This window comes from Chlorocebus sabaeus, chromosome 20 (assembly GCF_047675955.1).
Source record: "Chlorocebus sabaeus isolate Y175 chromosome 20, mChlSab1.0.hap1, whole genome shotgun sequence".
Taxonomy (NCBI): Eukaryota; Metazoa; Chordata; class Mammalia; order Primates; family Cercopithecidae; genus Chlorocebus; species Chlorocebus sabaeus.
This window is the reverse complement of record NC_132923.1, coordinates 124,150,829-124,163,661: the sequence shown is the minus strand read 5'-3', so window position 1 is coordinate 124,163,661 and position 12,833 is coordinate 124,150,829. Positions and strand designations below refer to the sequence as shown.

General features: G+C 48.1%; 1 protein-coding gene across 1 annotated transcript in view; it reads left to right on the top strand.

Moving 5' to 3' along the window:
- Positions 1 to 546: 546 nt before the first annotated feature.
- Positions 547 to 12,833, top strand: part of AADACL4 (arylacetamide deacetylase like 4) — a 23,577-nt gene continuing 11,290 nt past the window's right edge. The window contains exons 1-2 of the mRNA XM_007980497.3: positions 547 to 1,166; positions 7,599 to 7,815. Of these exons, the coding sequence (XP_007978688.2) occupies positions 999 to 1,166; positions 7,599 to 7,815 (385 nt within the window). The 5' untranslated portion in view covers positions 547 to 998. The remainder of the gene's footprint in view (positions 1,167 to 7,598; positions 7,816 to 12,833) is intronic.

Below are 12,833 nucleotides of genomic sequence, written 5' to 3'. Positions count from 1 at the left end.
CTCTGCCTCTCCGGTTCAAGTGATTCTCCAGCCTCAGCCTCCCGAGTAGCTGGGATTACAGGCATATGCCACCACTCCTGGCTAATTTTTGTATTTTGGGTAGAGACGGGGTTTCACCCTGTTGGCCAGGCTGGTCTCGAACTCCTGGCCTCAAGTGGTCCTCCCGCCTCGGCCTCCCAAAGTGCTGAGATTACAGGTGGGATTACCACCGTGCTCGGCCCAAATTAAAATTTCTAAAATTTTCAGGCTCAAGGCCTATTTCCCAAAATGGTTCCGATCATTTCTTTCTCTCTTAGAAGAAAGTAACGTGGATAAAAATTGTCCCCAAACCAGCCCTTGGCACCATTTTTAGAGGCGGAATATGAGGCTGGATAAAGCCCAGTTTTGCCTGCAATGGCATTCCTCTCTCCTGTCCCAGGACCCCAGAAGATTATTACTACCAGAAAACAAGCCAATCTTTGCCCTGGTCTGGCCAGAGGCCCAGAGCGTGCATAGGCGGTGACCCAGTGAGACCTTGTTTCAAAAAGCAAAACAAAGCTGGGGTTAGGGCAGCTAGTGAGTGAGCTGGGGTGAGATGTGCTGTGCTCACCCTAACCACACCCTGACGAGGAAAGCTGGCCAAGTCTCCTATCTTACAGTTGAAGGATCAAGCCCTGAAGGCCTATACAACCCTAGATCTTTTTCTAGGGTTCCCAGGAGCTGAGATGCCCATTTGAGCCTGATCTTCCTGAAGATCTTTGGGAAGCTCACCTTTCAGGACTCCCCATGAGGGGCAGTATTGATTTTTCTGGGTCCCCACATTGCTTAGGGAAACAGGTTCCTCCAGCTCCCATTGGCCCTTTTGTGCCTCCCCTGAGAAGCCAAGTCAGGCCACTGTGTCAGGCTTAGCCCAGAGAGAGTGGGGTGGAGGAGGCGGAGGGTGTAACCCAGCCAGGTCCTCTTCACAGAAGCTCTCAGGCAAGCTCCTCAGGGCAGCAGCTCCTCGAGGCCCCAGGAACATGGCTCTCCCATGGCTAGTGCTACTCCTGGCATTGCCCATTTTTTTCCTGGGAGTCTTTGTCTGGGCTGTCTTTGAGCACTTCCTCACCACGGATGTCCCTGCTACCTTGCAGCATCCTGCCAAGTTGAGATTCCTGCACTGCATATTCCTCTACCTGGTCACTTTGGTGAGTTTACTCTCAGGCTACATCATAACCTCGGGGCTCCTTCTCTTGTTCTCAGTAGCTTACCCTCTTTTCCCTCTTTCACTTTCCTTCTGTCTCTCTCTCTTCAGACTCCCTCAAGATAGACGTGTCTCTTCTGTATCTGCTGTTCTGTTTCCCTTTCCCTCTCCTCCCTTCGTTCCTTCTCCTTTCCCATAGCCTGCCTGCCTTTCTTTCTCCCTCCCTCCCTCCCTCTCTTCCTTCCCTCCCTCCTTCCTTCCTTCCTTCCTTCCTTCCTTCCTTCCTTCCTTCCTTCCCTCCTTCCTTCCTTCCCTCCTTCTCTCCCTCCCTTCTTTCCTTTTCTCCCTCCCTCTGTCCTTCCTTCATTCTCTCTCTTCCTCCATATCTCCTTCCCTCCCTCTCTGCCTGCCTGCCTTCCTTCCTTCCCTCCCTTCTTCCTTTCTCCTTCTTTCTTTCCCTCCCTCCCTCCTCCCTCCTTCCTCCTTCCCTTTCTCCTTCCTTCATTCTCTCTCATCTTCCCTATCTACTTCCTTGCCTCCCTCCCTCCCTCGTTCGTTCATTCCCTCCCTCCCTTCCCTCCCTCCCTCCCTTCCTTCCCTCCCTCCCTTCCTCCTTTTGTTTCTTTCTTCCTTCCTCTCTCCTGATCTCTCTAACTCCCTTCCTTTCTTCCTTCAGCATCAAATATTTACCAAGTGCCAATCACTGGGCTTTATTCTGAGAATTCAAAAACAATTTCAGACCCATTTCCTGCCTTCCACAGACTTGTGGCCTGACAGCCCCTGCACCTCCTTCAGCCGCACCCATCTTTCACCCTTGGTGCACTGAGTTGCCTACAGCTTGTTTCTATTTTATTTTACTTTTTTGAGACAGAGTCTTGCTCTGTTGCCCAGGCTGGAGTGCAGTGGTGCAAGCAGGGCTCAAGGCAGCCTCAACCTCCTGGGCTCAAGTGATCCTCCCATCTCAGCCTCCCAAGCAGCTGGGACTACAGGTGTGCACCACCATGCCTGGCTAATTTTTGTACTTTTGGTAGAGACAGGGTTTCGCTATGTTGCCCAGGCTGGTCTAGAACTCCTGGGCTCAAGCAATCTGCCCGCCTTGACCTCCCAAAGTGTAGGGATTGCAGGTGTGAGCCACCACCCCTGGCCTCACAGGTGTTTTTTCCTTATTCCTCTCTGTAAGCCCAGTTCCACTCACAGAGCTTGATATTACGTAGGTGCTTACCTTCGTTGATACAATCATACATGAATTCACCCAGCTTTTCTGAGTGGCCCTGCCAGCCAGGCTCTGAGCAGGGCTTAGGGATTGGGGGTTTGGGGGGGACCAGCACACACCCAGAGCTGCAGTGGATTTGGAAACAATGGTTTGACATCTTGTTTGTGGCAGGCAACCTAAGTTAACCCCAGTGTCCCAACCCTGGGTGGAGACCTCATAGAAGCCAAACAGTTCTGCTGATCGAAGGGCAGCTGTGGAAGAGGATGAGGGGACCATGCTTAACTGACAGCAGGGCTTAGGAATAAGGAACACAGACAGCAGCCAGACTGCCTGAGTGTGTGTCCCAGCTCTGCCACTCACTCACTGTGCGGTCCTGCACTGTTTCCTTAACCTCTCTGTGTCTCAGTTTCCTCATCCGGGAGGGTTAATATGTTTAGAGATGTTTCGTCAATTCATAAAATACGTTTCTGTGCGACTGGAAGTGTTCCCCGTGGGTAACAAAAACATTCTCTAAAAGATCGCTTTGAGAGAAATGATCAAGTTCAGTGTGCAACGGCATTGATGCTACTGACTCAAGGAGACAGGGCAAGGACGTAGGAAGTACTCTTGTCTCTCTCATTTGGAGAATGCAACCAGCCTGGAATTAGGCGGTCTCAAGCCAGTGGCTGCAATCCACATGGAGTTACTGGTTGGGTTAGAGCCCCAGGACAAGGGACTCTGAAACAAGGGAAATTGAAGCCCAGGACTTAAAACGGGGGCCTAAGATGTTCAGATGGCCCAGAGAAATGGTGATTTTTTTTAACCTTCCGTGTTTCTCCTCAAAAGTAGTCCAGAAGCTAAGCATCTACTGATGACAGCTGCTACGGGCTGCTCACAGCAGACTCTGCGATGGGTCTGCAGCCACTGAAAGGGTGGATTCAGCTTGTGGCGTCCTCTTGATCCCCCCAGCACTGGGGCCTCCCGGGGCACACTGCCCATGGTGGGGTGATGATGATGAGGATGAAGACATGCAGTAGTGAATGTTCATTGGATCCCAGAGGACAGATAGACAACACAGGAGCAAGAAGTTTAGGGAGGACAAGGAAAAAGCTAAAAAGAGTCTATGGCCAGGAAATCAAGAGCTTTGTTTTGGTATCAGACTGCCCTCTGAGCCCTGAAGCCCTCACTTACTCGCTTTGTGGACTCATGTTTTTAAGCCTTTATGTTCCTCTCTGAAAAGTGAAGGTTTTTATTTTTATTTTTTATTTTTCCTGAGACAGGGTCTCACTCTGTCACCCAGGCTGGAGTACGGTGGCGTGAACATGGCTCACTGCAGCCTCCACCTCCTGGGCTCAAGTGATCCTCCCACCTCAGCCTCCCACGTAGCTGGGACCACAGGCATGCACCATCACATCACGCCTGGCTAATTTTTTGATATTTTGTACAGATGGGGTCTTGCTATGTTGCCAAGGCTGATCTTAAACTCCTGGAGTCAAGCTGTCCTCCTGCCTTGGCCTCCCAAAGTGCTAGGATTACAGGCGTGAACCACTGTGCGTGGCCCCGGGGAGGTTTTTTATAGGGGGACATGGGGATTAAATGAGAAAAGCATTGAAAATGCACAGGTTGGTGCTGGGTCCTTAGAAAGGCTCAGTAAAAGTTGGTTATTCATAGTATGCTTATCAAACCCCTGAAGACAAAGATGTAGCATTTCTTGAAATTATTATAGATTTAAAAGTTGCTACGGATGATTTCAGCCTTACTAAAAAATACGAAGGTAATATAACAGACACTATTGCTATTCTTTTTCTTCTTCTTCTTCTTCTTCTTCTTTTTTTTTTTTTGAGACAGTCTCAGTCTCTCACCAGCGAGGCTGAAGTGCAGTGGCACAATCATGGCTTACTGAAGCCTCGACCTCCTGGGCTCAGGTGATCCTCCCACCTCAGTGTCCCGAGTAGCTAAGGCTATAGGCGCCTACCACCATGTCCAGATAATTTTTTGCATTTTTTGTAGAGACGGAGTTTTGTCATGTTGCCCAGGCTGGTCTTGAACTGCTGGGCCCAAGAGATCTGCCTGCCTCGGCCTCCCAAACTGTTAGGATTACAGTCATGAGCCACTGCACCCAGCCACTATTGCTTTTCCTTTGTGTTTTTGAGACGGAGTCTCGCCCTGTCACCCAGGTTGGAGTGCAATGGTGAATTTTCAGCTCACTGCAACCTCTGCCTCCCATATTCAAGTGATTCTCCCGCCTCAGCCTCCCGAGTAGCTGGGACTACAGGTGCGTGCCACCATGCCTGGCTAATTTTTTGTATTTTTTGTAGAGATGGGGTTTCACCATGTCAGCCAGGATGGTCTCAATCTCCTGACCTTGTGATTTGCCCACCTCAGCCTCCCAAAGTGTTGGGATTACAGATGTGAGCCACTGCACCCGGCCTGGTTTTCTTTTAAAGGGCAAACGATGCAATATTTGTCAAGGAGTTTCAACAGCTATCTAAAATTCTGGACCTCAGATATTTCTTTTCTTTTCTTTTCTTTTTTTTTGAGATGGAGTCTCACTCTGTCACCCAGGCTGAAGTGCAGTGGCACGATCTTGACTCACTGCAACTGTCACCTTCCAGGTTCAAGTAATTTTCCCACCTTAGCCTCTCGAATTGCTGGGACCACAGGCATGCACCACCACGCCTGGCTTTTCTTTTTTTTTTTTTTTTAATTTTTTGTAGAGATGGGGTTTCTCCATGTTGTCCAGGCTGATCTTGAACTCCTGGGCTCAAGCAATCTGCCTACTTTGGCCTCCCAAAGTACTAGGATTACAGGCGTGAGCCACCGTGCCCAGCCACTGGACCTCAGATATTTTTAAAATCTCGATACTGCCATGTATAATCTTAATAATCAGTTTTCCTCTCTGCCTCTGTCCTGTTACCAGCTATAGAAAATGTGGACTCAGAATTGGAAAACCAAACCAAAACCGAAACAATGTAACTTCGTGGCGTAGCTAGTGGCCATCACACAGTGCAGTGTGATGTTACACCTCCCAAGGTAGTGCGATGCCTATGGAGGTTTCACATCACACTGCATTGTTCCAAACAAACATTTCTTGTTCTAGATGCTGGAGACAGAGGGGAAGGTGCTGAGACCTTAGATCATGAGAAGCTTTTGATTTGGTGGTAGGAATAAACATGGGTGATCATATCCATACAGTAAAGCCCTAGAGGAGTTCTAAAGAAATCTTTAGAGACAGAGGTTGCAGTGAGCTGAGAATGCGCCACTGCACTCCAACCTGGGCGACAGGGTACTGAGGGCCTCCAAGAAGGCAATGGCCATTACTATGAGAGGGAGGAGGACGGCCCCACGTGAACATAACCCTTGAGCCTGGATACGAAAGTCAGTTTGGTGTCTAACCACCTGCTGAATAGGTAAGAAAGCCTCCCAGGAAACAGAGAGAGGCATGGAGAAGCCCACAGTGTGTGGGCAAACAGGGCAGATAGCTGGGGAGATTAGGGCTGGGGCCAGCCTATCCTGACAACAGGCGCCACGACTTAGGGAGCTCACAGCTGAGTAGGTGAAGATCCATGCTGGCGCAACATAGAGGCCTGGGGTTTTCAGATGTGGGTCAGTTGATGGGAAAAGCAGGTGACCTGCACCTTGCGGATCAACTCATTCTTCTCCAACTAAAGCAGGGAAATCATTATTTTGTTTGGAGTTCCTTTAGGAGGACCTCTTCATGGAGGGAACCCATTGGGGTAGTCCGTGGGACCTTGGACAAGACCCAGTGGGTGCAAGCAAGAGAAAGAGTGGGGCTCGCACTGGCCAGGACCCACTGGGGAGACACTCTGTGTAGGTGGTCACATCCCATCCTCACACCTCATCCTTGGATCATACACACCAAGCCTCTCATTTTGTAAACAAGGGAAATTGAAGCTCAGAGACAGTGACGCCCAGGGCTTTTCAGTTCACTGGAGTTTGGGTTCAGACTTGAGCTTGGATAGGCTTGGCTCTGAAACCCAAGCTCTTTCTTGTTTAGCAGTTGAGAACACAAATTTTGCATCTTACTTGTTGAACCCTGGGCAAGGGACTTGGGCAAGGAACTTGACCTTGGCATGTCTTAATTTCCTGATTTGTAAAATGGAACTGATAATTGTGCCTGACTTAGAAAGGTTGCTGAGTTTAATCAAGTTAATGATCCAAACCACTTGGGCCAGTACTGGCACATTGTAAATGTCTAATAAGTATCAGCTGTTCTTGTTCTTGTCATTCTTATCATCCCTTGCTGTTTTCCTTATGACAAAGACACACTCCAAATGTGAGATCTGTGGGAGAGATTATCCAGAATCGCTGAAATGTACTTAGTACATGAAATATGACACCTTGTAACTATATTTTGAAATATTCAGATGTTGAGTTGTTCATAAGTAGAGTGACCATATTAGTTTAAAAATACATTACTCCCTTGACCTGAGCCCACAACAGACATCCCTAATTGCTCACGTTGCTCTTTTTCGTTGAACACGGACACAGTCAGGAATCCTTCCTAACCCAGAAGAATCATGTGTTGATACAGGTGAGGAGCTATCTTTGCATCCCAGGCTAGGGAGAGTCCAGCACAGAGCTATAGAGAGGAAAGTTGCCAGCCAGTTGCCTTGGCCAATTGGCTTTTCTTTTTTTTTTTTTTTTTTTCCCCGAGATGAAGTCTCTCTCTGTTGCCAGCCTGGAGTGCAGTGGTACGATCTCGGCTCACTGCAACTTCTGACTCCCAGGTTCAAGCGATTCTCCTGCCTCAGCCTCCCGAGTAGCTGGGACTACAGGTGCTCGCCACCACACCCAGCTAATTTTTGTGATTTTACTAGAGAGGGGGTTTCACCATGTTGGCCAGGATGGTCTTGATCTCCTGACCTCGTGATCTGCCCACCTCGGCCTCCCAAAGTGATGGGATATCAGGCGTGAACCATCGCGCCCAGTCAACAATTGACTTTTCTAAGTCAGTGGCTTCTTTCCAGTCTGCCCCAAGCTAGGCTACCCTTTGGCAAATTCACATCATTATTTAGTCAAGAGCCTTTGGGAAGAAAAGTTGGAAAACCCAGCCCCCTACCTGGACACAATCCAGAGCCCATGGATTCCTGAAGAGCCCCTGTACCTACAGGAGGCAGGTGAGAAACTACGAAAACATCCTAACAATTCTAAGTGTCGGGGATCTACCATCCCGATTCTAACCTCTCCTAACGTCTGGCTTTCTTTGATTACCTCCAACAGGGGAATATATTTGAGAAGCTGGGAATTTGCTCCATGCCCAAATTTATCCGTTTTTTACATGATAGCATGAGAATTAAGAAGGACCCTGAACTTGTGGTGACTGACCTGCGTTTTGGGACGATACCTGTGAGGCTGTTCCAGCCCAAGGCAGCATCCTCCAGACCCCGGCGAGGCATCATCTTCTACCATGGAGGGGGCACAGTATTTGGGAGCCTGGGTAAGGGGCTTCCCTGTGGCTTTGCAGAGGAAGGGACTCATCTGCATGCATAGCCTAGCTCATGCCTCCCACAAGAACCCTTCTGCAGTAGCTTAAAGGAATCAGTTGTTGGAGATTTTTATAGCGTTAACAGCCCAGACTAAGGGCTTTGGGCTCAGGTCAGTAGATGGTGTGGCAGCCTACATGGGAAACCTTTTCTTTTCTATAATATGATAGTCTCAGTCAAGATGGGGACAGCAGTGTCATGGCTGGGCTGTCACAGAGGCTGTGGACTCCTCTCTCCCCTTTCTACTCACAGTCATTGGCCTACCCTGTCTCATTTACAATGATTCCCAAACCCACGTATTTCCCTCTAGCTCTGCAGTATCGCCATGGCCCAAGACCCCATCCTTGCTTGCCTGCCCCCTTGCACCCCAGCCTCCCAGCCATGGGTCTCCCTGGTTCACCTTTCGCCCCTCACATCTGGTCCCCACCTAGCAGCCAGAGGGATCTTTTAAAAATACAAGTCAGAGCTTGTCAGTCCTGCACTTAAATCTCTCCTGTGCCCTTCCATGAAACCCAAACTCCTCCCACAGCCTCGCCCGGGTCACCTGTGGTGGCCCTTACCCGTTCACTCAGCTGCAGTCCCGATACGCGTCTATCTGCTGCAGACACTTCAGCTCCTTCTCACCACCATTCTCGACCTGCTGTTTCCTCAGTCTCAAAAGATACCCTTCCCGCCCCTGACATTGCATGGCTGACTACCCCTGGTTCTTTCAGTTGCATCTCAACTGTCCCTCCCCAGAGTGGTCTTGCTACCAGTGGGCTGGGGGATGTCTCCAAAGGCCAGTGGGACCTCCAGCTGGTGTCCCTGCTCTTGAAACTGTTGTGAGAATGAATTCAAGGACAAGTCAGAAAACAGTGAAAATACAGAGATTTGTTGCAAAGGGAAAAACACACACTCAAGAAAAGGGAGTGGGGTGGACTCAAGAGAGATAGGCGCGAAGAAACGCTACCTTTATGCGTTTCTTTAACCAAGGGGTGGGCTATTCATGAAAATTCTTGGAAAAAGGTGAAGTTTTCTCAGAACTGTGGTGCCACCCATTTGTACACCAAATATGTTGTCCCCATAACTGTCCTGGTGCTGGTGGGTGTGTGTTTAATATGTTAATGAACACATAAGGAGGTCCTAGGAGAAACCCAGGTCCAATCCAGTGCCATGTTGGGTCCAATGGGTCTTTGCCAGCTTGGTCCACACCCCAGATTTTCAGGGTTTTATCAGCTTCTGCAGCTATTTCAACAGTTTCCTTTTGCTAGTCGTGTGAAACTGCTGCCTGAAATTTTCTGTTCTTCTGCGACCACCCTGTACAATTTCTATCTCATTCTTTTTTTCCCCCAGAGATTTCCATCTCTTATACTTAGGGGTCGATGAGGGAGGAAGGTCTCCAGTCTTCAGTATCTACTTCCTGCTGGTTAGGGGTGTTGGCCCCGGCTAGTGTGGGCTTGGAAATCTCTGGATGCCTAGCCTATGGGTCCCAAGGTTGGGTCATCAGGAGGATCTGAATCTCAGGCAGGGATTGATTGGAATCCTGCAGGGTCATCCTTTTGACATGGAACTGTTGCAATCTATTAGGTTGGTGCGAAAGTAATTGCTATTTTTGCCATAAAAGGCAAAAACCATTTGTGCCAACCTAGTGGAAGACATAAACTTTACAAAGAGATTAAACAAGCAAGGACCCAAGATCAGAAGTAATAAGACAGCTATTAGAGGCCCCAGGAAAGGCAGGACTCATGTCACACTTGGTAGGTATCCCTGGATGGAGTCCCATGTGGTTTCAGCAGTGAGGTTATTGAAATTATACAGCTGGATAGCCTGTGGGTAAAACTTGGAACTTGTAGTTCAGCTAATCCTGAATTGTTGATGTAAGAGCAACAGGTATGAACAATAGGTATGGTTTATTACCGCACAAACCCTTCCGAGTGGTTTATGCTCTGGTCCTGTTAGGGCCTTGTACAATGGCTTAGAAATGAGCTTAAATCCTGGGATCCAAATCCTGTAAAATCTTGGCATACCCATGAAAGTTCTAAGTTGCTTCTTTGTTTGTGGAGGTCCTGCCTTCAAGATTGTCTCCTTTCATTTGATGGACAAGGTCTGGTTCCCTGGGCTTAGAATGTGCCCCGGATATTTTACTTTACTTTAGGTTTAGAAATCTGGACCTTGGATGAAGAGAACCTACACCCTCTTTTTCCCATGAAGTTTAGGACCTGAATGCCATTCTTCTCTGAGTCCTCTTTAGTGGGACTGCATACAAGGATAACATCCACATATTAGAGTATCCCTCCCTTTCTAGCTCCAGTTCCCTTAATTCTCGTGCCAAGGGATTTCCAAACACATGAGTCCTATCCCCAAAGCCCAGAGGCAGTACCATCCAGGTGTGCTACTGGGAAATAGTAGTTCCAGGATGAGTCCACTCAAAAGCAAACAAATACTGAGATTTAGGGTGCAAAGGGAAGCAAAAGAAACCATCCATAAGATATAATACCATGAACCAATTGATGTTTCCCAGTATTTGGGTAAATATGATATAAAGATTTGGCACTATAGGATGTAAGAGAATTACGGTCTCATTAATGGCTAGTAAGTCTTGAACTACTGTTTGGTTTTTGGACAGGGAGGACAGGAGTATTACAAGGAGATCAACCTGGAATCAGGAGGCCATGTTTTAACAACTTCTCAATTAGAGGTTGCAGTCCTTGCCTGGCTTCTGATTTGAGAGGATATTGAGTCTTGTATGGGGAATTATTTTTGTCTTTTAAAGAGATGATCACTGACTGAGCATGTATTGCTTTGCCAGGAGTTTCTTGGTTCCATACTTGTGGGTCTACTTGAGACCTTATTTCGGTGTGTGTGTGGGTCTCCTGTTTTTCTGAGGCTGGCAGAACAACAAGCATTGCCAATAAGGAGGGCTTTATAGGGCCTGATAAAGTGCCTTGATTTATTGAGATGGCTAGGAAGTCCCATCCCTGTAGGGGACTGGTGGGAAAAATTTTAGTTAAAATAGTCACAAACCTTCTTGGAAGGCCTGAAGGTTTTTGCAAAAATCTCAGGATAAGGTTATGGCTGAAGGCAACCTAATCCTTACCTTGAGTAAAGAGCTTAAAGTAGGTACAAAGGAAGATAGAATAGTTTATCTAAATAGCTTGTTTCCTCATGTGGTCCTAAGACTAAACTTTGATCATTCATGGGCAACACAGCCCTCTCTGGGGTAGGGGCGACCAGGTTAATTACCCACAGGTGTGTTGACTCAAGCCTTTGTCAATTAATCTTTACTGAATAAATACGAGTCTCGCTGGCTGGTCAGGGCCATGGCAGCTGACTCTTTACAGCACCTTGCTTGGTATCTGTAAGTGACTCGGACACTCAGCCAGACTGACAAAGCAGAATATCTGCGTCAGTGCATGTTATTCATCCGTTGTTGAGTCAGGGTCTCGCACATCCCAATAAACGAATGGGACATTCTGGCATAACTAGAAACTCATGAGTTACTATATAGTGTCCTAGCCTGCAGCTCAGGTGTAAAGTAAAGCACTTTGATTTTGGGGTGCCATCAACACCTGTGACACTGTAGCTTTTGGAGGCTAAGGGCCCAGTATGGCTGTTTAGGAGAGAGTAACTGGCCCCTGAGTCAATTACGAAATTAATATTTTTACCAGCCACGTCAAGAGTCACTGAGGCTCCTCAGTTGTGATGACCATGACTTTTGTGGGGGCTGCCGGGAACCTCAGGCCTCTTCAGTTCTCAGTTACAGCCATTATGGCATTGGGTGTCCTTCTCTCCCTTCAGAACTCAGGGCAGTCCCTTTTCCAATGGCCCTTCCATTTGCAGTGAGGGTAGGGTCTAGGTGGGCTCCCTGGCTGGGACAGTCATTGCTTCAGTGTCCCGGCTTTTCATACGTGAAGCAGTAGCCATTGCCTGTAGGTTTGCTGTTAGGCCTATTTGACCCATGGGTGACGCCTCCGTCTGGGTGACCCTCGGTGTGTGGGGCACTGGTTGCAGTGTTACAATGACGGCTATCATTTGGGCCTGCTCTTCATCCCATTGTTTGCCATACCGGGTCTTTTCAGCCTTTTCAGCCCTCTGCCTATTATTGAATATCCCAGAAGCCACATCAAGCATTTGATTAACAGGCATTTAGAGTCCCAAAGCCAATTTCTGCAATTTTCTCCTGATGTTGGGCACTGACTGGCTAATAAAGGGTTCTGATAAAGAGCCATGAAGGCCTATATATATGGTATTTCAGTCAATTTCTCCTGACATTCACAAAAAAGACCTAATGGCAAGATGGTATTAAAATTTAGGGTTTCATTCGCTGGCTATTGCACCCTATTTTCCAACTTATATTGGGGCCAAATGGTGTTATAGAAAGAAATGAGTTTCTTCTAAGCCCATCAAGTTTAAAATTATTCCAGTTTTTAAGAATGCGTCTCAAATGGCCTTGGCTTGTCCTTGGCATGACTTGAGAGAGAAGGGGAAAATAACAGTATGGTTCCCTCATGGATGGACTGGTCCTGGCATTTTATGAAATATCCCTTGTGATTGGCCAGCTCCATGGCCATGCCAGGGAGACAGGCATCCCAGAGGCATCCCCAGTTCTCTTGGCTGGCTGCCTCAGTGTCCAGGCATCCCTGGAGCCCTACTGTCCTTGGCATCCAGGCATCCCTGGAGTCTCAGTGTTGCCCAGGCATCTGTGGCCCCTGGGGCTTTGGAAATGGGAAGGTCGAGAAGGGCAAGCTGTGGGCCTGCAAGCTTGCCGATATCCATCTGAACATTTACCACCAGGTAAAGCTTGGGAGTAGAGATGATTCAGTGAGGCCAAAAAATAGGGACCTTGAAGGGGACCCCCCCTTGGCATTCCAGAAAACAGTATCTAAGGGGCCTATCCTGCTGTGTCTAAAGATCACTAAGCTGTTGGGTGAAGTGTGAGGAAGAAGCATGAGAAGAGAAAATCACAACAGTAGGGTTTAAAGAAAGACAAGAA